Source organism: Aethalodelphis obliquidens, unplaced genomic scaffold (assembly GCF_003676395.1).
Source record: "Aethalodelphis obliquidens isolate GAN/ISIS:26980383/991018 unplaced genomic scaffold, ASM367639v1 scaffold8, whole genome shotgun sequence".
Classification (NCBI taxonomy): Eukaryota; Metazoa; Chordata; class Mammalia; order Artiodactyla; family Delphinidae; genus Aethalodelphis; species Aethalodelphis obliquidens.
Genome location: NW_020837952.1, coordinates 12,862,192 through 12,887,796, shown reverse-complemented (window position 1 = coordinate 12,887,796; position 25,605 = coordinate 12,862,192). Strand labels below are relative to the sequence as shown.

The 25,605-nt window shown below is 39.7% G+C and overlaps 1 protein-coding gene and 1 pseudogene across 2 annotated transcripts; both read right to left on the bottom strand.

Moving 5' to 3' along the window:
• Positions 1 to 548: 548 nt before the first annotated feature.
• On the bottom strand, positions 549 to 4,637 carry LOC113620686 (RE1-silencing transcription factor pseudogene; annotated as a pseudogene). Its single transcript, XR_003432867.1, has one exon. The product of XR_003432867.1 is annotated as an RE1-silencing transcription factor pseudogene (transcript).
• LOC113621261 (translation initiation factor IF-2-like) lies at positions 4,512 to 4,964 on the bottom strand (the record flags this gene model as incomplete). The annotated part of the gene is made up of 1 exon (XM_027108210.1): positions 4,512 to 4,964. A coding segment is annotated over exon 1 (453 nt), but the record flags the coding sequence as incomplete, so codon positions are not given.
• Between the last annotated feature and the right edge of the window lie 20,641 nt (positions 4,965 to 25,605).

Below are 25,605 nucleotides of genomic sequence, written 5' to 3'. Positions count from 1 at the left end.
GCTCATGGGCTCTAGAGCGCAGGCTCAGTAGTTGTGGTGTATGGGCTTAGTCGCTCCACAGCACGTGGGATCTTCCTGGACCAGGGATCAAACCCATGTCCTCTGCATTGGCAGGCGGATTCTTAACCACTGAACCACCTGGGAAATCCCCCTCATTGTGGTTTTGATTTGCATGTCTCTAATAATTAACGATATTGAGCATCTTTTCATGTGCTTTACAGCCATCTGTATGTCTTCTTTGGAGAAATATCTATTTAGACCTTCAGCCCATTTTTTGATTGGCTTGGGTTTTTTTTTTTAACATAGAGCTGCAGGAACTGTTTGTATATTTTGGAGATTAATCCCTTGTCAGTAGCATCATTTGCAAATATTTTCTCCTATTCTGTGGATTGTCTTTTCGTCTTGTTTATGGGTTCCTTTGCTTTGCAAAAGCTTTTAAGTTTCATTAGGTTCCATTTGTTTATTTTTGTTTTTATTTTCATTACTATAGGAGGTGGAACCAAAAAGATACTGCTGCAATTTATGTCAAAGAGTGTTTTCCTCTAAGAGTGTTATGGTATCTGGTCTTACATTTAGGCCTTTAATCCATTTTGAGTTTATTTTTATTTTTTATTTTTTTTGGAGCCTAGTGGTTTATTTATTGTAAAGTTCAAACTGAGAGCTGTGATTCACCACATCAATTTAAAATAAATAACTTATATGAAATACAGATTCTGGCATAGATATAAGATGTTAAAATCAAAATCAATGGACTGAACCGGCATCTTTCATTTGCTCACAAATTTGAACAGACTAATATTCTGCAAAAAAGACAATTGCAGCAGGGGAAAAGAAAACTGCTCTTTTGCAAATAAGACTTAAGCATCCCTCCAAAGAGGTCAAAATAAACATGCATATATAGATATAAAGTGTTACAACACAAAAGCTATTTCTAGAAATAATTTAACTGCATAGGTTAAAAACAACAATGTGCAACATCTTAAGGCATTAAAGCACCGAAAAAAAACCCCCACCAAAACCACTTTTTATGACGATTGACATACACAAAACACATATACTGATCAAAACTCAGGAAGTAAATACCTGGACTGATATAACATCCATTGTTGGGAGAATTTCTCTTCAATTTAAATGTCTCTTCTCATCTCTAAAACAATTTTAAAGTGCTAACTTTACATAAAGCAGGCAAATTCTTCAAGTAATTTGCTATTTAAGTATGCTAATTTTTACAGAGCTAAACAAGGAACTAAGAATAAACTAACGTGAAACAGGAAGATAGACATGAGGAAAAAACTCACAAATTATAGCTGAACAAATCGATAGAATGCTCTAATACCACCTTGGCCTTCTGGGTTCAATTAAAAGCAAAAGCTAATAGATTTAGATGTCTGCTGGTTTATTACACTAACTCCCTTGGATTTGCTAAAATTTGTACATCATTAGGTACACGGATTCCTAAGGAAAAGAATGCCACTTAAAAATCAAGATTGGATACTAATTAAAGCAATTTTAAAAACAAAAGGTTGTCCATTACTACAAATGAATACAAAATGTCACAGACCTTACAAACTAAGAACTGAAGCCTTGCCCAAAGTTTATTTACTTCTGCCCTTGAGCTGCCTCTTCAAGAAAGTGTACATTAACCAAATGGCGATTGAGGTGTTTGCTGTAATCTTCTTCCTTTCTAAAAGAACGATCACAGAAGATACAAACAAAATCTCCCTCGGCCACTTTGACTGCCAAGGCTTCCTTTCCATTTTTTCTACTAGTCTCTTGTGGAACTGGCCGAGCCCCATTCAATCCAGAGTCATCACTATCCTCTGACATGTTGTCACTTAGGTCACTTCCATCATGACTGTGGATGCCTTCGTCTTCATCCATTTCCTGAGACTCATTTACTGTCACGGTGACAGGAGGTGATGCCACAGTAGCTGTGGACACTGCTTCACATTTTTCTAGCGGTAGAGGAAGAAGTGGTGGTGAAGTTGGTTCTTCAACCGCCGAGTCTCTGCCGGGGGGATTCTCTGTTTTCTTCTCATCAGCGTCCATCTTCATTTCACAAAGCATAGCGTCAGCCTGATGTTTACCATCTGAAGTTTCACCCTCTGGCATATTCAAGTTTTGTTCAGAGGATGAAATACTGGCAGATGCCTTGGTAACAGCAGCAAGACCAGCTAGACTCTTATCTGCTTCTTCTGCTTCCACTCTTTGAAGAGGAGCTTCTTTATGTCCTTCGCCTGCAGGGACTAATTTTTGGTCTTCTGACTCTTCCTCTTTTAAGTCTTCCTTTGGCAGAGGTGGTGATGGTGGTAAGAGATCCTGTGCACCGGCACTTTCCTTTAGAAGCTGCCTGTCTTTAACAGGCACTAAGCCAACTTCAATAAGGACTTGCTCCTTCTGCACCATTTCACTCTGCATGTTGGACTTTTCCTTGCCATTATCTGGCTCCACAGGAGGAGGAGGCTCCGCATGAACAGGCCCCTTCTGAACAACCTTGACCTCAGCATGCCCCCCCCGGGGGGAAGAGGTGGAGGAGGAGATGGGGGGGAGGGGGAGGAGGAGGCGGCCGCTCCGTCTGAACAACCTCGACCTCAGCATGCTGCTCGGGGGCAAGGGGAGGAGGAGGAGGTGGGGGGCGGGCAGCAGGAGGAGGCTCCGTCTGAACAGGGCCCCCCTCAGCAGACTCCATGGGAGGAGGAGGCTCTATCTGAGTGGGCCTCCTCTGAGCAGGCTTGCCGCTTTTTTTACATGATTTACTTCTCAGAGTTTTCTTCTTTGCACTGTTTTTCATGCAACTACTTTGCTTTTTATTCTCTTGTACTTTGCTGTCACCCTTCGGCACTTGCTGACTATTTCTGGATTTGCTTTCTGCCTTCTTTTTCTTTTTTGTCACAGGTTCCTCATCATTCACAGGTTCTTGTAAGGAACGGGCTTCAGCTTCTGTCTTCCTTTTGCTTTTCTTGCTTTTACAGCTTTTTTCTCATTATTTCCTGGGTGCACATCCATCTTTTCAGCTTCCAGTGCCGATTTGCGAGTTCTGGTAGTCACTTGGCTTGAGGCATTACTACAAGGCTTTTTCTCTTTTGAAACATTATCTTTTTTCTCCACTTTTACAGACCTCTCGTTTTTCTTCCCAGTCACATCCCCCTTCATTTTTGTCTGCTCTGTTTCTGTTTTCTCATTGGTGATTTTGTTATCAGGCAAGTCAGCCTCTCGCTTTTTGGTTTTCTTTAGCTTCACTTTTGAGACATCCATGGTCTTATTAGGACAAGTAGGATGCTTAGATTTGAAATGATACTGCAGATTACACTTCTTGGAAGCTGCGCGGTCGCATACAGGGCAGTTGAACTGCCGTGGATTAACATGTAGCTCCACGTGTTTTTTGAAGTTACTTCTATCTGCTGTTTTGTAGTCACAGTGTGGGCAGTGAAGAGGTTTAGGCCCATTGTGAACCTGTCTTGTGTGACGGGTTACTTCATGTTGATTAGAGGCCACATAACTGCACTGGTCACACTTAAATGGCTTCTCACCTGAATGAGTACGCATATGTCTGGTTAGATGAGTTTTCTGAGAACTTGAATAAGGACAAAGCTCACATTTATACGGACGTTCTCCTGTATGAGTTCGAACATGCTGAACATAATTGTTTTTTCTGTCTGAAAAATAGTTGCATTTTCCACATGTGTATACTTTCCTTGGAAAATGGTTTCTCAAGTGTTTCCTCCAGTGATATTCGCTTACTGTGGTGTACGTGCAAATGATGCCCTTGTAGACTCGCTCATTGTCCCCGGCTCGGGTGTGGTGTTTCAGGTGAGCAGTATAGTGATCATAGCGATTGGTATTGTAGCCGCAGCTGTCACAGCGAATGGGGCCCTTAGAGAAATCTCCCTCTTCCCCAGTGGAAGAGCCACATTCCCTGGCTTTGGCTTGCTTCTCTGCACTTTCCTCCACAAAAAATTTCTTGGCACTATGAACTCGGATGTGATGCACAAACTGTTCTTCAGATTCTGCTTCATACTGGCACGGTTTACAGCGAAAGGGCTTGGTCTTCAAGTTCTTGCATTTGTCCTCTGCTACAGGTGTTTCCCGAGGAAGATCTTTATTTGAGCTGTACGGTTCTGAGGCAGCTGACACCTCAAACACAGGCTGCGGTTGCACAACACTGAGTTCCAAACCTCTCCAGTTCCATGTTTTCCAGCCCACTGGGCTCGCCTTTTACCCCAGGAGACTCCTCAAGTCCTTCTCCATCACTATCTGAAAAGTCGTTATCCCCAACAGGCATCAATTCTGCCATCTGTCTTTCTTCGCCAACCAGGTAATCACAGCAGCCGCCGTTTACTTCCCCAGTTAAGGCCACATTTGCCAACATGATGAGCTGAGGCGCAGCCAGTTCAGCTCTGGTGAGATCAGGCAAGTCATACATGTCGTTAGGCAAGGCCATGCCCATGGTGCCACTGCCGGTGAACAGACCTCCTCCTCCAGAAGACTGCCCCATTACCTGGGTGGCCATAACGGTGTTCAAACACAAAGCAGCTCTTTGCAAACTCGGGAGCTCTCGCTTCCTCTCGGCTCGGCCCGCTCACTGCACCACTGACACACCAGTTGCCGCCACACTCGTCCTGAACCTTTCCCTGGGCGGCCTTCCTGGGCGAGGAGGGGCGAAGACCCGCGTCGCCGCTCCTTCTCGGACTACTTTTCTTTGTTGCTGGAGTTTCGGGGGAGGGGAGGGAGAGGGAGGAAAAGTTGGACGCTGGGGCAGTCGAGGCCCGCGAAGACCCAGGAGGGGGGCTGCAGAGAATGTTCAGGCCTCCGGCTCTCGCCCTACCGTCCTGGCCGCCGCCGCCGCCTGGGGCCCCGGACCTCGGCGGCGCTTGCTCTGCTCCTGCGCCGTGAGCTCTCGGGAGCCGCACATTCCAGCATAGAAGGCCGCCGCCGCCACCCCCCGGGACACGCCCTCCCCCCATTTTGAGTTTATTTTTGTGTATGGCGTTAGAGAATGTTCTAGTTTCATTCTTTTACATGTAGCTGTCCAGTTTTCCCAGCCCCATTTATTGAAGAGACTGTCTTTTCTCCATTGTATATTCTTGCCTCCTTTTTGTAAATTAATTGACCATAGGAGTGTGGCTTTATTTCTGGGCTTTCTATCCTGTTCCATTGATCTATATGTCTGTTTTTATGCCAGTACCATACTGTTTTGATGATTGTAGCTTTGTAGTATAGTCTGAAGTCAGGGAGCCTGATTCCTCTAGCTCCATTTTTCTTTCTCCAGATTGCTTTGTCTATTCAGGGTCTTTAGTGTTTCCATACATATTTAAAATTTTTTGGTTCTAGTTCTGTGGAAAATGCCACTGGTAATTTAAAACAGATTGCATTCAATCTGTAGATTGCCTTGGGTAGTATAGTCTTTTTGACGATATTGATATGGTATATTTTTCCATCTGTTTGTGTCATCTTCAGTTTCTTTCATCAACATCTTATAGTTTTCTGAATATAAGTCTTTTACCTCCTTAGGTAGATTTATTCCTAGTTATTTTATTTTTTTGATGCAGTGGTAAATGGGATCATTTCCTTAATTTCTCTCTCTGATCTTTCATTGTTAGTGTATAGAAATGCAAGAGATTTCTGTGTGTTAATTTTGTATAGTGCAACTTGATGCAGTTTTTTTTTTTTTTTTTTTTTTTTGCGGTATGCAGGCCTCTCACTGTTGTGGCTTCTCCTGTTGTGGAGCACAGGCTCCCACGTGCAGGCCCAGCGGCCATGGCTCACGGGCCCAGCCGCTCCGCGGCATGTGGGATCCTCCCGGACTGGGGCACAAACCCGTGTCCCCTGCATCGGCAGGTGGACTCTCAACCACTGCGCCACCAGGGAAGCCCTTGATGCAGTTTTGAAAGGGATTGTTTACATTCCCTTTCTGATATTTCATTGTTAGTGTAAAGAAACTCAACCAATTTCTGTATGTTAATAGTCATTGTTGTATCCTGCTACCTTACTGAATTTGATCAGTTCTAGCAGTTTTTGTGTGGAATCTTTAGGGTTTGCTTTATATAGTGTCATGTCATCTGCATATAATGACAATTTTACCTCTTCCCTACCAATTTGAATACCTTTTATTTCTTTTTCTTGTCTGATTGGTGTGACTAGGACTTCCAATACTGTGTTGAAGAGAAGTGATAAGAGTGGGCATCCTTGTCTTGTTCTAGATTCAGCAGGAAGGCTTTCAGCTTTTCACTGTGTATTATATTGGCTGTGGGTTTGTCATGGATAGCTTTTGTTATGCTGAGATATGTTCCCTCTATACCCATTTTCATAGGGGTTTTTATCATGAATGGATGTTGAATTTTATCAAATGCTTGTGCTGCATCTGAGATGATCATGTGGTTTTTGTCCTTTCTTTGGTTGTTGTGGTGTATTACATTGATTGATTTGAGTATGATGAACCATCCTTATGACCCTGGGATGATTCCAACGTGGTCATGGTGTATGATCTTTTTTATGTGTTGTTGAATTCAGTTTGCTAATATTTTGTTGAGAGTTTTTGCATCTGTATTCAGCAAAGATATTGAACTGTAATTTTCTTTTTTGGTAGTGTCTTTGGGTTGTTTTTTTTTTTTAATTTTAAAAATATTTATTTATTTTTGGCTGTGTTGAGTATTTGTTGTTGTGCGCAGGCCTTCTCTAGCTGCGGCAAGCAGGGGCTACTCTTTGTTGTGGTGAGCAGCCTTCTCATTGCTGTGGCTTCTCTTGTTGCAGAGCACAGGCTCTAGGCACGCGGGCTTCATTATCTGTGGTGCACGGGCTCAGTAGTTGTGGCTCGCGGGCTCTAGAGTGCAGGCTCAGTAATTGTGGCACATGGGCTTAGTTGCTCCGTGGCATGTGGGCACTTCCCGGACCAGGGATTCAACCTGTGTCCCCTGCATTGGTAGGCAGATTCTTAACCACTGAATCACCAGGGAAGTCCCTCTTTGTCTGGTTTTGGTATCAGGGTGATGGTGGCTTCATAGAATGTCTTTGAGAGTGTTCCTTCCTCTTCAATCTTTTGGAAGAGTCTGAGAAAGATGGGTGTAAGTTCTTCTTGGTATGTTTGGTAGAATTTACCTGTGAAGCTATCTGGTCCTGGAATTTTGTTTGTAGGGATTTTTTAAAATTGCGTCTTCTATTTCACTTCTAGTGATCAGTCTATTCAAGTTATCTCTTTCTTCTTGATTCTATTTTAGTGGGCTGTGTGTTTCTAGAAAGTTGTCAATTTCTTCTAGATTGTCAAATTTGTTGGCATATAATTGCTCAGAATATTCTCTTATGGTTTTTTTTTTTTATTTCTTCAGTATCAGTTGTAATTTCTCCTCTTTCATTTCTTACTTTGTTTATTTAGGTCTTCTCTCTTTTCTTTTTGGTGAACTTGGCCAGAGTTTTGTCAATTTTGCTTACCCTTTCAAAGAACCAACTCTTGATTTTATTGATTTTTTTCTATTTTTAAAAAATCTCTATTTTATTTATTTCCTCCCTGTTCTTTATTATCTCCTTCCTTCTGCTGACTTTAGGTTTTTCTCGTTCTTTTAGGTAGTGGGTTAGGTTGTTTATTTGAGGTTTTTCTTGTTTCTTAAAGAAGGCCTGTATTGCTATGCACTTCCCTCTAAGAACTGCTTTTGCTGCATCTCATAGAATTTGTATTGTTGTGTTTTCATTGTCATTTCCCTCAATGTATTTTTAAATTTCTTCTTTGATTTCATCTTTGACCCCCTGGATTTTTTAGTATTGTGTTGTTTAGGCTCCATATAATTATTTTTCTTCTCACTTCTTTTTCTGTGGTTGATTTCTAGTTTCATGCCATTGTAGTCAGAAAAGATGGCTGAAATCATTTCTATTCTCTTACATTTGTTGAGGCTTGTTTTGTGCTCTAGTACGTGGTTAGTCCTAGAGAATATTCCATGTGCACTTGAAAAGAATGTACATTCTGCTTTTTGGGGGATGTAATGTCCTGAAAATATCAATTAGGTCTAACAGTTCTATCATTTACTATCTCTGTTGCATTAGGATCTCGTTTCGAAGATCTGTCCATTGATATGAGTGGAGTGTGAAAGTCTCCTACTGTTATTGTATTTCTGTCAGTTTCTCCTTTTATGTCTGTCAGTATTTGTTTTATGTATTTGGTTGCTCCTATATTGGGTGCATATGTGTTGACAAGTGTAATATCTTCTCCTTGTATTGATCCTTTTATCATTATATAATGTCCTTCTTTATCTTTCTTTATAGCCTTTGTTTTAAAGTCTGTTTTGTCTGATGAGTATTGCCACCTCTGCTTTCTTATGATTTCCATTTGCATGAAATATCTTTTTCCATCCCCTCACTTTCAATCTATGTGTGTCCTTTGCCCTATAGTGGGTCTCTTGTAGGCAGCATGTTGTAGGCTCTTGTGTTTTTTAATCCAATCTGCTGCTCTGTGTCTTTGATTGGAGCATTTAGTCCATTGACATTTAAGGTAATTATTGACAGATATGTATTTATTGCCATTTTAAACTTTGTTTTCCCATTGATTTTATATTTCTTCTTTGTACCTTTTTCTGTTTTTCCTTTTGTGGTTTGATGATTTTCTTTTGTATTATGCTTATGTTGTCTTCTTTTTGGTTTTTGTGTATCTATTGTATGTTTTTTATTTGTGGTTGCCCTCTTTTTCAAGTATGTTAACCCCTTTCTATATCTACTTTCTTTAGACTGGTAGTCATATTTCTATAAGCTCAAACATATTCTAGAAAAAAATCTACATTTTTTTTACTCTCCTCCCCCACATTTTATTATTTTGATGTTTTCTTTTACATCTTCATGTTCATCCTTTTGCTGTTCATTGTAGTTACCATTGCTTCCACAGAATTTTTTTTATTTTTTGAAAAATCTGTGCACTGGATTATTTAAGTGATTTAGTTTCCAAATGTTATTTTCTCTTTCTTATAGATTCATACTTCTTTTATATTTAGAGAAGACCTTTCAATATTTCCTTTAGGATAGATTTAGTATTGCTGTATTCTTTTAGTTTGTGCTTGTCTGAGAAATTTTTTATGGCTCCTTCTATTCTAAATGATAATCTTTCTGGGTAGAGTATCCTAGGTTGCAGATTTTTCCATTTCAGGACTTTGAATATATCTTGCCACTCCCTTCTGGCCTGCAACCTTTCTGTAAAGGAATCAGCTGATAGCCTTATGGGGGTTCCCTTGTAATGAACTCTTTGTTTTTCTCCTGCTGCCTTTAGAATCTTCTCTTTAACTTTTGCCATTGTAATTAAAATATGTCTTGGTTTAGTTTTGTTTGGATATCTTGTTTGGAACCCTCTGTGTTTCCTATACCTGGATATCTGTTTCCCTCTTTAGGTTTGGGAAGTTTTCAGCCATAATTTCTTCAAATACATTTTCAATCCCCTTTTCTCTTTCTTCTCCTTCTGGGATCCCTATTATGTGCACATTGTCATGCTTTATATTATCCCATAGGTCTCTTATATTGCTTTCATTTTTTTTCCATCTGAGTTTCTGTGTGCTCTTCTAATTTGGTGATTTCCATTATTCTATCTTCCAGATCACTTATTTGTTCTTCTGCATTATTCATTCTGATATTCATTGCCTTTAATTCAGCTTTTGTCTCTGCAATTGAGTTTTCTAATTTTTCTTGGCTCTTCTTTATAGTTTTTAGTTCCTTTTTACAGTTATCTACATTTCTGTTGATAGCTTTTCTTAATTCCTTGAGTATTTTCATTATCTCTTTTCAACTCAGTGTCTATTAGACTGAAAAGGTCTGTTTCATATTTGTTCTTTCAGGGAAATTCTCTTGATCTTTTAATTGGGAGTGGTTCCTCTGCTTCTTCATTTTACTTATATTTCTCTTGCTCTGGGAGTTTAGGAGAAACAATTATCTATTGTGGTCTTAGAGGGCTATTTTTATGTGGGAGTGTTCCTGTATAGCTTGCGTGGGTTTAATATTTTGGGTGTGAAGTCTGTTTTTAGTATGGATGTCTGCCGCCTCTTTCCTCTGTGTATGCTGGCCATTATTCCCTTGCTAGGAGGTGTAACTTGCTGTGACAGAGCCTGCACTGGATATTGAGTGGGGCTTCCTCTTTGCTCTGTGGTTGTCACTGCCCTGTCAGGGGCAGGGCCTGCTCCCTAGTTGTTGGAGTAGAGGCCTCCCAATCCATTTCTCAGCTGCATTTCTGAGCTGTGGTGTGAGGTAGGTGGGATTGGAGTGCTCCCACTGGAGAGGAGCCACTGAGTATTCCTCTTCTGGAGCTGTTCACTGGTGAGTGTGCTCTGTTGTGTCACCTGTCACCTGCTGTGTGGGCTCACAAAGTACACTGTTGTTGACACTGCCCTCAGCCCCACCTCAACCATGGGAATGCTGGCATTTGGCCCTGGTGTCCCTCAGACATTGTGTTCACAAGGCCACCAGTGCAGATCCAGTGAAGTCAGGTCCCAGGACTGCAGTAGTCATGTACCTGGACCCACTGTGGGAGCTATGGAGGCAGCTCAGACCCTGTCCTGGCCCACCCCCAATGTGTATTTGCCCACAGATCCCATAGCTGCTAAGGTCAGACCCCTCCCAGCTGTGGGAGCACCTGTTGTCCATTTGGATGTCCTGCAGGCACTGAACTTACGAAGCCAGTGGCGGAGAAGTAAATCTGTGGCTCACACAGCCAAGGGGAGAGATTTCAGCCCTGCTTCCTAAGTTGTGTGGCTCCTGAGACTCAGCTTTGGTTTCAACTTGGCCTCTGTGCATGGGCAACCTGCTGGCATCTGCTCCTGGGGCCCGCTGAGGTGGTGGCTGGGGCATAGGAGCCTGCTGAGGTGGGAGCTCCCTGAAGTGTGACTGGAACGTTTCTCTCCTGGAGCCCTCAGAGGATGGGGCGGCATGTGGAGAAAGAGGCTACAATGGCAGCCCCACCCCTCCCTTTGCATGCCACTTAACAGTGGTGCTTCACATTCATGGCAGCCCCGGGCCTATTCCACTAATGCTCCTGGTTGCAGCCCTACCACACTCCAGCCCCTTCAGGCTGTTTCCGTGCAGCCAGCAGCAGTCCTCTCCCCAGGGCTGTCCTCTAAACCCCTAGTTTTAGCACCCATACCAGCAGACATGTGCCTGTGCGTCTCAGGCTGGGGTGAGCAGGGCAGTGGCATGAACCATCTGTGTAGATCTCTCTCTGTTCTGCTTGCACAAACTGGTTGTTGCACTCTCCTCTGAGCCTCTGAAGCTCCCTTCCTGTCCTGGCTGATCTCCCCGCCTGTGACGGGGCTTCCAAGGGAACCTTTCCATTTCTTCAGCTCCCTTCCAGGGGCGCAGGTACCATCCACTTCCTCCTTTTTTTCTTCCCTTTTGTCCTACCCAGTTACATGGAAATCTTTCTTGTCCTTTCAGGTGTTTGAGGTCTTCTGCTAGTGTTCAGTAGGTGTTCTGTGAGAACTGTATCATTTGTAAGTGTATTTTTAATGTATTTGTGGGAGTGGGTGAGTTCCATATCCTTCTACTCTGCCATCTTGATTGGAGCCTCTGTATACCACATTTTATTTATCCATTTACCCATCAGTTGATGGACATTTGGGTTGTTTCAGCCATTTGGCTATTAAGAATAATGTTTCTATGACAATCAGTTTTTTAGTGCTGCTCTTTAGTGCTTATTTTTATTTACTTTTTTTTTTTTTTTTTTTTGCGGTACGCGGGCCTCTCACTGTTGTGGCCTCTCCCGTTGCGGAGCACAGGCTCTGGACGCACAGGCTCAGCGGCCATGGCTCACGGGCCTAGCCGCTCCGCGGCATGTGGGATTTTCCCAGACTGGGGCACGAACCTGTGTCCCCTGCATCAGCAGGCAGACTCTCAACCACTGCACCACCAGGGAAGCCCTACTTATTATTTTTTATTGAGGTATAGTTGATGTACAATATTATATAAGTTACAGATGTATAACATACCGATTCACAATTAAAAGTTATACTTTAATTATAGTTATTATAAAATATTGGCTATATTCCCCAATACATCCTTGTAGCTTATTTATTTTATACATAATACCTCTTAATACCCTACGCCTATCTTCCCCTCCCCCCTTCACTCTCCCTACTGGTAACCACTATTTTATTCTCTATATCTGTGAGTCTTTTTTGTTGTATTCACTAGTTTGTTTTATTGTTTAGATCCCACATATAAGTGATATCACGTAGTATTTGTCTTTCTCTGTCTTATTTCACTTAGTATAATAGACAGCCAAGGATTACTAGGCATTTTAAGTCAGAGAATTTCATGCCTTATGACCTTGACACTTCTTCAGAGGAGGTATTCTTTATTAGAGAACTGCCTTCTTTCTCCATTGATCCCTGATATTTGGTAACACCTTCTCCAGCTTTTCTCCTGTTAAATTGCAGTGATGCTACAGTCCAAAGGTACGGAGGCAAATGACATGTGTCAGATTTTCTATGTGTAGTAATACTTGTGGCTTGAGCCTATTTCCTTCAAGCCCCAACCACTCATGTTAATGATGATGGCTTATTCTCTGGTTAGCATGATGGCATTTGGTGTAATAAGGCCAGGTGAACAGATTGATCCTCTATAAAAATATGTTTGTTTCATCATTTCCTTTTAGCTTTGCTTCTAATCCTGGGCACAACATTAATAAAGTTCTGAAACTGCTCATACCCTTTGACCTCGCAGATAGTTCTACACTTGGGTACCCACCGCAAGTAATAGGGTGATAGAAAATAAGTAATATATGCAGAGGTCCAGAGTATTGCTACTCAAAGAACAAAAACATTGGAGACTCAATGGAATATTATGTAGTTGTGAAAATTACAAATAAGATAATAAAATCTACAAATTAATTGAAACTACTTATTCAGTGCTTCCTCTTTGCCTCAAATTTTTCTTCCTGCAAATGAGTCTACTAAATAAACATTCATCATTCAGTTAAATTCTGGAGAATACAAAAACGAATAAGAAATCTCTTTTAAAATTTATATGTTAGTCATGGAAAAAAAGCGGGAAGATGATAGTTAAATATGGGATTCTGTAGGCAATAGATCTAGGTCCAGATGCTGGCTCAACATGCATTAACTGTGTGATTTCAGAAGAGATCATTTCTTTAAGCCTTAGAATTTGTTTTTAATATGAAAAATGAGGATAATGATGATTCCCACCTGATAAGATTAAATCAGATCATGTGAAAGTAGTAAACACAGTGCTTGGCACATAGCAAGTATTTAACAAATGTTAGTATTCTTATTATTTCATCACATTTCTGTTAATGAAGACATTCTACAAATGCCACTGATTTCTTCTCTTGGCACTGATAATGTTACACTTTCCTGGTTTTCTTCCTCCTCCTCTCTGGCTGTTGCTTCTGAGTCTCCTCTGCTAAGTCCTCATTCCACCAAAGCTCTACAAGCTAGAGCTCTCCTGGGCATGGTTATTGGCTCTCTTCCTTCCTAATTCTAGGAGATCTCCTTCAGTCCCATAGCTTTAAATTCCAAATTTCCATCTTCTGGCCAGAAATACCCCCCTGATCTTCAAATCCAAATGTCTTCTAGATTTCTCCACTTGGAAATCTAACAGGCATCTTAAGTAAGTTCAAACCTGAATTCTTGGTTGTACCCCTGTTTGCCAACCTCTTTGTCTCCCCAGTCTTTCCTTCCTAAGTAAATGTCAATATCGTCGACCCTGTTGCTCATAAAAGAGAAAAACAACCTAGAAGCTATTCTTGATACCTTACTCCTTTTTTTTAAATCCCCATATATAATTCATCTGCAAATCCTGTTGACTTTAACTCTAAAATATACTCCCAATCCATCCTTCCCGCTCCAACTACAAGGCCATCTAGTCCAAGCCACCCTCATCTTTTGCTGTTGCTTCTTTTTGTGGTCTCTCACTTCACTATTGCCATTGCCTCCCAATTTCTCCACCCCACCCCCCACATAACTCTTACAGCATCTAGAGTGATTCTTTTTCCTTATTGTGTTTAAAAAAAAACACACAACATAAAATTTGCCATCATATTACCATTTTTAAATGTACAGTAGTGTTATTTATGTGCACATTGTCATGCAACAGATCTCTACAGCTTTTCCATCTTGCAAAAGTGAAACCCTGTATCAATGAGTAACAACTCCCATTTTCCCTCCCTCCCCAGCCTTTGGTAACTACCATTCTACTTTCTAAGAGTCTGACTACTTTAAATACCTCATATAAGTGGCATCATATGGTATTTGTCTTTTTGTGACTGACTTGTATCACTTACCAAAATGTCCTCAAGTTTCATCCATGTAATAGCATATGTCAAGAACTTCTTTCTTTTTTAAGGCTGAATAATATTGTATGTATATAACACATTTTCTTTTTCATGTTTTTTCAAATTGAAGTAGAGTTGATATAAAATATTATATGTTATAGGTGTACAATATAGTGATTCACAATTTATAAAGGTTGTACTCCATTTATAGTTATTATAAAATATTTGCTATATTCCCCCTGTTGTACAATATATGTAGCTTATTTTATACCTAATGTTTGTACCTCTTAATCCCCTCCCCCCATATTGTCCCTCGCCCCTTCCCTGTCCCTACTGGGAATCACGAGTTTGTTTCTGTATCTATGAGTCTGCTTTTTTGTTTCATTCACTACTTTGTTGTAGTTTTTAGATTCCACATATAAGTGATATCATACAGTATGTATCTTTCTGTGTCTGACTTACTTCACTTGTCATAATGCCCTCCAAGTCCATCCATGTTGCTGCAAATTTCATTTTTATGATTGAGTAGTATTCCATTGTATATATATAGCCACATCTTTTTATCCATTCATCTGTTGCTGGACACTTAGTTTGCTTCCATAGCTTGGTGATTGTAAATAATGCTGCTATGACCATTGGGGTGAGTGTATCTTTTCAAATTAGTGTTCTTGTTATTTTCAGATATATACTCAGGTGTAGAATTGCTGCATCATATGGTAGTTATATTTTTAGTTTTTTGAGGAAACTCCATACTGTTTTCCAGAGTGTTTGCACCAATTCACATTCCCCCCAACAGTGTATGATGGTTCCCTTTTCTCCACATCCTTGACAACATTTGTTATTTGTGGTCTTTTTGATGATAATCATTCTGACAGGTGTGAGATGCTATCTCACGGAAGTTTTGATTTGCATTTCCCTGATGATTAGCAATGTTGAGCATCTTTTCATGTGCCTGTTTGCTGTTTACATGTCCTCTTTGGAAAAATGTCTATTCAGTTCTTCCCATTTTTTAGTCTAGTTTTTTTTTGATATTGTGTTGTATGAGCTGTTTTTATATGTTGGATATTAACCCCTTATCGGTCATATCATTTACAAATATTTTCTCCCATTCAGTAGGTTGTCTTTTCATTTTGTCAGTGGTTTCTTTTGCTGTGCAAAAGCTTTTAAGCTTAATTAGATCCCATTTGTTTATTTTTGCTTTTATTGTCTTTGCTTTAGGAGATGGATCCAAAACAACATTGCTACGATTTATGTCAAAGAGTGTTCTGCCTATGTTTTCCTCTAGGAGTTTTATGGTATCTGGTCTTACATTTAGGTCTTTCATCCATTTTGAGTTTATTTTTGTATATGGTGTTAGAGAATGTTCCAATTTCATTATTTTACATGTAGCTGTTCAGTTTTCCCAGAACCACTTATTGAAGACATTGTCTTTTCTCCGTTGTATATTCTTGCCGCCATTGTCATAGATTAATTGACCATAAATACATGGGTTTATTTCTGGGCTCTCTAATCTGTTCCACTGATCTATGTGTCTGTTCTTGTGCTAATACCATACTGTTTTGATTACTGTAGATTTATAGTATAGTCTGAAGTCAGGGAGCATGATACCTCTAGCTCTGTTCTTTCTAAAGATTGCTTTGGCTATTCAAGGTCTTTTTTGTTTTCATACAAATTTCAGAATTATTTGTTCTAGTTCTGTGATAAATGCCATTGGTATTTTGATAGGGATTGCACTGAATCTGCAGATTGCCTTGGATAGTATGGTCATTTTAACAATATTAATTCTTCCATTTTAAGAACATGGTATATCTTTCCAGCTGTTTGTGTTGTCTTCAATTTCTGTCATCAGTGTCTTATAGTTTTCTGAGTATAGATCTTTTACCTCCTTAGGTAGGTTTAAGCCTAGCTATTTTATTCTTTTTGATGAGATGGTAAATGGGATTGTTTTCTTAATTTCTCTTTCTGATAGTTTATTGTTAGTGTATAGAAATACAACAGGTTTCTATACATTAATTTCATATCTTGTAATTTTACCAAATTCAATGATGAGCTCTAGTTTTCTGGTGGTGTCTTTAGGATTTTCTATGTATAGTATCATGTCATCTGCAAACAGTGGCAGTTTTACTTCTTCCTTTGCAGTTTGGATTCCTTTTATTTATTTATTTATTTTTTTCTCTGATTGCTGTGGCTAGGACTTCCAAAACTATTGAATAAAAGTGGTAAATTAGGGCTTCCCTGGTGGCACAGTGGTTAAGAATCTGCCTGCCAACACAGGGAACGCAGGTTTGAGCCCTGGTCCGGGAAAGTCCCACATGCCTTGGAGCAACTAAGCCCATGTGCCACAGCTACTGAGCCTGCGCTCTAGAGCCTGTGAGCCACAACTACTGAAGTCTATGTACTTAGAGCCCGTGCTTCACAACAAGAGAAGCCACCATAGTGAGAAGCCCTGCACACCACAACAAAGAGTAGCCCCTGCTCGCTGCAACTAGAGAAAGCCCGTGCGCAGCAACAAAGACCCAATGCAGCCAAAAATAAATAAATATATGAAAAAATGGTGAATAAAAGGTGGGCATCCTTGTCTTGTTCCTGATCTTAGAGGAAATGCTTGCAGCTTTTCACTGTTGAGTATGATGTTAGCTGTGGTTTTGTCATATATGGCCTTTATTATGTTGAGGTATATTCCCTCTATGCCCACTTTCTGGAGAGTTTTTATCGTAAATGGATGTTGAACTTTATCAAAAGATTTTCCTGCATCTATTGAGATGAACATAGTTTTTATTCCTCACCTTATTAATGTGGTGTGTCACATTGATTGATTTGCAAATATTAAAATATCTTTGCATCACTGGGATAAATCCCACTTGATCATGGTGTATGATCCTTTTATTGTATTGTTGGATTCAGTTTGCTGGTATTGAAGATTTTTACATTTATGTTCATCAGTGATATTGGCCTGTAATTCTCTCTTTTGTGATATCTTTGTCTGGTTTTGGTATCAGGATGATAGTCTTCAGATAAGCAACCTAAGGTGTAAGTTTTGGTTGCTTTTCTTGTTTCCTGGGGAAAGCTTGTATTGCTCTAAACTTTCTTCTTAGAACTGTTTTTGCTGCCATCCCTTAGGTTTTGGATCACTGTGTTTTTGTTTTCATTTATCTCTAGGTATTTTTTGATGTTCTCTTTGATTTCTTCAGTTATTCATTTGTTGTTTAGTAGCATATTGTTCAGCCTTCACTGTTTGTGTTTTTTTGCAGTTTTTTTCTTGCAGTTGATTTCTAGTCTCATATGGTTGTGGTTGGAAAAGATGCTTGATACGATTTCAATTTTTAAAATTTTACTTAGGCTTGTTTTGTGGCCCAGCATGTGATCTATCCTGGGGAGTGCTCCATGTGTACTTGAAAAGAATGTGTATTCTGCTGCTTTTGGATGGAATGCTTTCTATATGTTAAGTCCATTTGGTATAATGTGTCATTTAAGGCCAGTGTTTCCTTATTGATCTTTCTGTCTAGATGATCCATCCATTGGTGTAAGTGGGGTGTTAAAATCCTCTACTATAATTGTGTTACTGTTGATTTCTCCTTTTATGTCTGTTAATATTTGCTTTATATATTTAGGTGCTCCCATGTTGGGTGCATACATGTTTACAATTGTTATATCTTCTTCTTGGATTGATCCCCTGATCACTATGTAGTGTCTGTCGTTCTTTGTCTCTTGTAATAGTCTTTATTTTAAAGTCTATTTAGTCTGATAGAAGTATTACTACTCTGGCTTTCTTTTGATTTCCATTTGCAAGGAATACATTTTTTGATCCCCTCACTTTCAGTCTGTGTGTGTGTCTCTAGATCTGAAGTGAATCTATTATAGGCATCATATATATGGGTCTTGGTTTTGTATCCATTCAGCCACTCTGTGTCTTTCGGTTGGAGCATTTAGTCCATTTACAGTTAAGGTAATTATTGATATGTATGGTCTTATTGCCATTATGTATGGTCTTATTGCCATTTTGTTAATTGTTTTGAGTTTTTTTTTTTTTCCCGGTACGCAGGCCTCTCACTGCTGTGGCCTCTCCCGCTGTGGAGCACAGGCTCCGGACGCGCAGGCTCAGCGGCCATGGCTCACGGACCCAGCTGCTCCACGGCATGTGGGATCTTCCTGGACCGGGGCACGAACCCGTGTCCCCTGCATCAGCAGGCAGACTGAGTTTATTTTTATAGATCTTTTTTCCTTTCTTCTTTTCTTCTCATGTAATTTAATGACTATCTTTATTTTTTATTTTAATTTTTGAAAATTTTATTGAAGTATAGTTAATTTACAATGCTGTGTTAATTTCTGCTGTAGAGCAAAGTGACTCAGTTATATATATATATATATATATATACACACACACTCTTTTTCATATTCTTTTCCATTATGGTTTATCACAGGATATTGAACATGGTTCCCTGTGATATAAAGTAGGACCTTGTTGTTTATCTATCCTATATATGATAGTTTGCATCTGCTAATCACAAACTCAAATCTTTCCCTCCCCCACCTCCCCTCCCTTGGCAACCACAAGTCTGTTCTCTGTTTCTGTGAGTCTGTTTCTGTTTTGTAGATAAGTTCATTTGTGTTGTCTTTTAGATTCCACATGTAAGTGATATCATATGGTATTTGACTTTCTCTTTCTGACTTATTTCACTTAGTATGATAAACTCTCAGTCCATCCATGCTGCTGCAAATGGCATATTTTCATTCTTTTTTATGGCTGAGTAATATTCCATTGTATATATGTACCACATCTTCTTTATTCATTCATCTGTCGATGGACAATTAGGTTTCCATGTCTTGGCTATTGTAAATAGTGCTGCTATGAACATAGGGTGCATGCATCTTTTTGAATTATAGTTTTATCTGGGTATATGCCCAGGAGTGGGACTGCTGGATCATATGGTAATTCTATTTTTAGTGTTTTGAGGAACTTCTATACTGTTTTCCATAATGGCTGCACCAGTTTACATTCCTACCAACAGTGTAAGAGGGTTCCCTTTTCTCCACACCCTCTCCAGCATTTATTATTTGTAGACTTTTTAATGATGGCCATTTTGACTGGTTTGAAGTAGTACCTCATTATAGTTTTGATTTGCATTTCTCTAATAATTAGCGATGGTGAGCATATTTTCATGTGCCTATTGGCCGTATGTATGTCTTCTTTGGAGAAGTGTCTGTTTAGGTCTTCTGCCCATTTTTCAATTGGATTGTTTTTTTTGTTGTTGTTATTGAATTGTATATTTGTATATTTTGGAAATTAATCCCTTGTTGGTTACATCATTTGCAAATATTTTCTCCCAGTTCATAGGTTGTCTTTTTGTTTTCTTTATGGTTCCCTTTGCTCTGCAAAAGCATATAAGCTTAATTAGGTCCCATTTTTTCATTTTTGCTTTTATTTCTATTGACTTGGGAGGCTGACCTAGGAAAACATTGGTACGATTTATGTCAGAGAATGTTTTGCCTATGTTCTCTTCTAGGAATTTTATGGTGTCTTGTCTTATATTTAAGTCTTTAAGCCATTTTGAGTTTATTTTTGTGTATGGTGTGAGGGTGTGTTCTAACTTCATTGATTTGCGTGCAGCTGTCCAACTTTCCCAGCACCACTTGCTGAAGATACTGTCTTATCCTCATTGTATATTCTTGCCTTCTTTGTCGAAGATTAATTGAACATAGGTGTGTGTGTTTACTTCTGAGCTCTCTATTCTGTTCCATTGATCCATGTCTGTTTTTGTGCCAGTACCATGCTGTTTTGATTACTGTAGCTTTGTAGTTTTGTCTGAAGTATGGGAAGGTTATGCCTCCTACTTTGTTCTTTTTCCTCAGGATTGCTTTGGCAATTCTGGGGATGACTATCTTTAGTGTTATGTTTGGATTTCCTTTCCTTTTCTGTGTGTGTATTATAGATTTTTGTTTTGTAGTTACCATCAGGTTTTTATTCAGCATTCTATATATTGTGTGTATGATTGTTTAAAGTTGCTGATCTCTTAATTTCAAGTACATTTAAAAAAACCTACATTTGTACTCTTCCCCTCATAAATACTGTTTTTGATATCATATTTTATAGCTAATTGTTTTGTGTATCCCTTTACTGTTTATTGTGGATATAGGTGACTTTATTACTTTTGTCTTTTAACCTGACTACTAGCTTTGCGTGTAGATGATTTCCTACCTTTTTTGTATGTTTGCCTTTACTGGTGAACTTTTTCATAATTTTCTTTTTTCTAGTTGTGGTCTTTTCTTTTCCACCTAGAATGTTCCTTTAATATTTCTTGTAAATCAGGTTTTGTGCTATTGAACTCTTTTAGCTTTTGCTTGTCTGTAAAGCTCTTCATTTCTCCATGAAATCTGAACAAGATCCTTATTGGGTAGACTATTCTTGGTTGTAGGTTTTTCCTTTTCATCATTAAAAAAATATATATTATTTATTTATTTAGGCTGTGCCAGGTCTTAGTTGTGGCATGTGGGATCTTTAGTTGCAGCAACACAGACTTCTTAGTTGCAGCATGCAGACTCTTAGTTGCAGCATGCATGTGGGATCTAGTTCCCTGACTAGGGATCGAACCGGGGCCCCTGCACTGGGAGTGTGGAGTCTTACCCATTGGACCACAAGTGAAGTCCCCTTTTCATAATTTTAAATATATCATGCCACTCCCTTCTGGCCTGCAGAGTTTCTGCTGAAAAATCATCTGATAGCCTTATGGGAGTCCCTTTTTATGTTACTTGTTGCTTTTCCCTTGCTGCTTTTAATATTCTCTCTCTATCTTTAAGTTTTGTCATTTTAATTGCAATGCGTCTTTGTGTGCTCCTCTTTGGGTTCATATTGTATGAGACTCTGCACTTCACTACACTGGGGTGACTATTTCTCTTCCCAGGTTAGGTAAGTTTTCAGCTATTATGTTTTCAACTATGTTCTCAATTCCTTTCTCTCTTCTCCTTCTGGGACCCCTATAATGTGAATACAGTAAGTCCCCTACATACAAACCAGTTCCATTCCAACAGCGCATTTGTAAGTCCAATTTGTAAGTCCAACACAAAGTTAGCCTAGGTACTCAACTAACAAAGTCGGTTACACAGTACTGTACTGTAATCGGTTTATAATACTTTTCACACAAATAATACATAAAAAACAAACACAAAAAATAAAGAACATATATTTTTAATAATTTTTATTGGAGTGTAGTTGGTTTACAATGTTGTGTTAGTTTCTACTGTACAGCAAAGTGAGTCAGCTATACATATATATATATACACACACACACATATATATATATATCCCCTCTTTTTTGGATTTCCTTCCCATTTAGCTCACCGCAGAGCATTGAGTAGAGTTCCCTGTGCAGTGGGTTCTCATTAGTTATTAAATAAAACATTTTTAATCTTATAGTACAGTACCTTGAAGAGTACAGTAGTACAGTACAACAGCTGTCATACAGGGGCTGGCACTGAATGAACAGGCAAGAAGAGTTACTGATTAGTGGAGGGAGAGAAGGTGGGAGATGGTAGAGCTGAAGGATCATCAGCAACAGGAGATGGAGGGCAAGCTGCAATGTCACTCACACCTGACATTGATGGCACAGGTTCTGGTTCCTTGCTGGATTCAATTCTATCTACCCTCTTGAAAAATTGATCCTGTGATGTCTGGGTAGTAGCTCTTCTTTTCTTGTAAAAGATGACATGGTAGCACTGGATTGCTACCACACTGCTGCAACTTTCATGTACCGTTCTATGTTAGGGTCCTGTGCCTCAAAAACTAACAGTGCCCCCTCACATAAAGAAAATCCCCTTGCCATTTCCTGCATCGTGAATCTCTTTGGTTCTTCAGTTACTTCTTCTTTCTCTTGTCTTTGTTCATCCTTTCTCTGGGCCTCCAATTCCATCAGGTCTTCATTAGTTAAGTTCCTTGGGTTGCACAGCAAGGAGTTCAATGAAGTTGTCCTCTTGCAGATGCAGCTCCAGCTTCTTGCTGAGGGTCACTAAGTTGCTGAAGACCTCTTTGGACTCCTCATTCACCTTCTCAAATCCACGAAAATCGTGAACAAACTATATGGGCAAAGGTTCTTCCAAACCCCATTTGTGGTGGCGTCCGTAACCTCACGCCAAGCAAAGTCAATGTTTTTTATGGCCTTGTAGATGTTATAGTCCTTCCAAAATTGTTGCAAGGTTGTTCCTGGCTCATCGCTTGCCCTTACTGCCTGATGAAAAATGTGACGTAAATAATATTTCTTGAAAGTCGCTAAAACTCCCTGGTCTGTAGGTTGGATGAGTGATGTAGTATTCGGGGCAGATGCAGTACTTTGACGTTGGGATGAAAGTTGTCCATGAATGGGGGGTGGTCCGGAGCATTGTGGATCAGCAAAAGAATGTTGAATGGGATGTCCTTCTTGAAGCAATATTCTCTACCTCTGGGAAAAAGTGGTGGAAAAACCAGTCCTGGAAAATGGCCTGTGTAACCCAGTCTTTGGGGTTAGTCTTCCACATAACAGGAAGAGAGCACTTGGCTATGTTTTTAAGGGCTTTTGGTTTCTCTGAATGATAAACTAAGACAGGCTTCAGCTTCATATAGCCAGAAGCATTGCCACCAAACAACAGGGTTAGCCTATCCTTTGCTACTTTATAGCCTGGCATCAACTTTTACTCCTTACTTATATAACTTTGGTCTGACATCCTCTTCCAGTACAGTCCTGTCTCATCCACATTAAAAACCTGTTTGGGTAAATATATGCCTTCATCAATAATTTCTTGAAATATTTCAGGAAATTCCCGGGCAGCTACTGAATCTTCACTTGCTGCCTCGCCACTTCCTTTTAAATTGTGAAAGCTGGCTGTAGCCTTGAACTGGTGAAACCAGCCATGGCTGGCATTAAAAGATGCGCCTCTGATTCTTCGCCGTGTTTCTTCTTCAAGTATTCATAAAGGCTTTTAGCTTTCTCTTGAATCAGCATTAAGCTGAGCAGGACTCATTGCTGATGCTGATCTCGATCCTGCATCCACACGCTGAGAAGTTTCTCCATCTCCTCCATCACGTTTCCATGCTTCTCTTTTTAACTTATTTTACTTATTTATTTATTCTTGGCTGTGCTGGGTCTTCGTTGCTGCACGCGGGCTTCCTCTAGTTGTGGCGAGCAGGGGCAACTCTTTGTTGCAGTTCGTGGGCTTCTCATTGCAGTGGCTTCTTATTGAAGTGCAGGGCTCTAGGTGCATGGGCTTCAGTAGTTGTGGCACGCGGGCTCAGTAGCTGTGGCTCGCGGGCTTTAGAGCGCAGGCTCAGTAGTTGTGGTGCATGGGATTAGTTCTGTGGCATGTGGGATCTTCCCGGACCAGGGCTCGAACCCGTGTCCCCTGCATTGGCAGGCAGATTCTTAACCACCGTGCCACAAGGGAAGCCCCCATGCTTCTTTAAAATTATTGTCAACATCATCAGCACAGCAGACTTCACATGTTCCATGATCTTGTCCTTATTCTTTAGACTTGTGCTGATGGTTGAACAATTCATGTTATAAGAAGGAGCGACGTCTACCATCTTTTTGCCTCACTCCACTCTCTCAATTACTTTCACTTTTGTTTCCATCGTTATCGCTTGGCACTTCTTAGCAGTACCAGCTACACCACTGCTGCTTTTGCACTTGCTTCTGGACATCTGGGGCTTGAAATAAAGATACTGTACTACTGTACTCTATACAGTACTGTACAGTAAAGTACACAAAAGCACAACCACTTGTAGAAGATGCACACACGTCACAGTGTACACCAGACATGTGAACTAACTTATGTGATTGGACATGCGAATGCATGTTTGCATCTCTGAAAGTTCGCAACTTGAATGTTCATATGTAGGGGACTTACTATATTAGTACACTTGGTATTGTCCCAGAGGTCTCTTAAACTGTCCTCATTTCGTTTCATTCTTTTTTTTTAAATTCAAACAGAATGTCACAAAAATTATAATCATCCTCATCAGTTCACTCAGTCCCATGTAATTAATTTTTTTTCATCTTGATCTCTTGTAAACACTTTTATGAGTTCATCAGTTTTCCATTAGAGTTTTGAAAATGCTTAGTCATTCAGTTCAGCAGTACAGTCAGTTACCAGAAACCTGTACTTGTCAGAGTCTTTTCCCTGAATTCCTTGAAGATGAAACCCTTTTATAGGAACATATTTGCAAAAACATCAGAGAACACCCAGAACTGTCTGTAAATGACAAAAGACTTAAAAATGACCACGGTTAAAGATTTGATGAAAGTTCATAATAATGCAATTGACAAGGAAATTTAGTTATTTCTGAGATATACATTTTAAAGTAAAAATAGAATTATGACTTATAACATTATACCAGAACATATAAGATTTTTAGAAATTTCATGTAATGTCCGAAACATTTATATTGACATATTTCCATACAAATAACCCAATGAAAGTTTAGTATTGGTTGTTTTGTTTGTTTTTTTATACTGCAGGTTCTTATCAGTCAACAATTTTATACACATCAGTATATACATGTCAATCCCAATTGCCCAATTCAGCACACCACCATCCCCACCCCACTGCAGTTTCCCCCCCTTGGTGTCCATATATATGTTCTCTACATCTGTGTTTCAACTTCTGCCCTGCAAACTGGCTCATCTGTACCATTTTTCTAGGTTCCACATACATGTGTTAATATACGATATTTGTTTTTCTCTTTCTGACTTACTTCACTCTGTATGACAGTCTCAAGGTCCATCCACGTCTCAACAAATGACTCAATTTTGTTCCTTTTTATGGGTGAGTAATATTCCATTGTATATATGTACCACATCTTCTTTATCCATTCATCTGTTGATGGGCATTTAGGTTGCTTCCATGACCTGGCTATTGTAAATAGTGCTGCAATGAACATTGGCGTACATGTGTCTTTTTGAATTATGGTTTTCTCTGGGTATATGCCCAGTAGTGGGATTGCTGGATCATATGATAAATCTATTTTTAGTTTTTTAAGGAACCTCCATACTGTTCTCCATAGTGGCTGTATCAATTTACATTCCCACCAACAGTGCAAGAGGGTTCCCTTTTCTCCACACCCTCTCCAGCATTTGTTGTTTGTAGATTTTCTGATGATGCCCATTCTGACTGGTGTGAGGTGATACCTCATGGTAGTTTTGATCTGCATTTCTCTAATAATTAGTGATGTTGAGCAGCTTTTCATGTGCTTCTTGCCCATCTGTATGTCTTCCTTGGAGAAATGTCTATTTAGGTCTTCTGCCCATTTTTGGATTGGGTTGTTTGTTTCTTTAATATTGAGCTGCGTGAGCTGTTTACATATTTGGAGATTAATCCTTTGTCCGTTGATTCGTTTG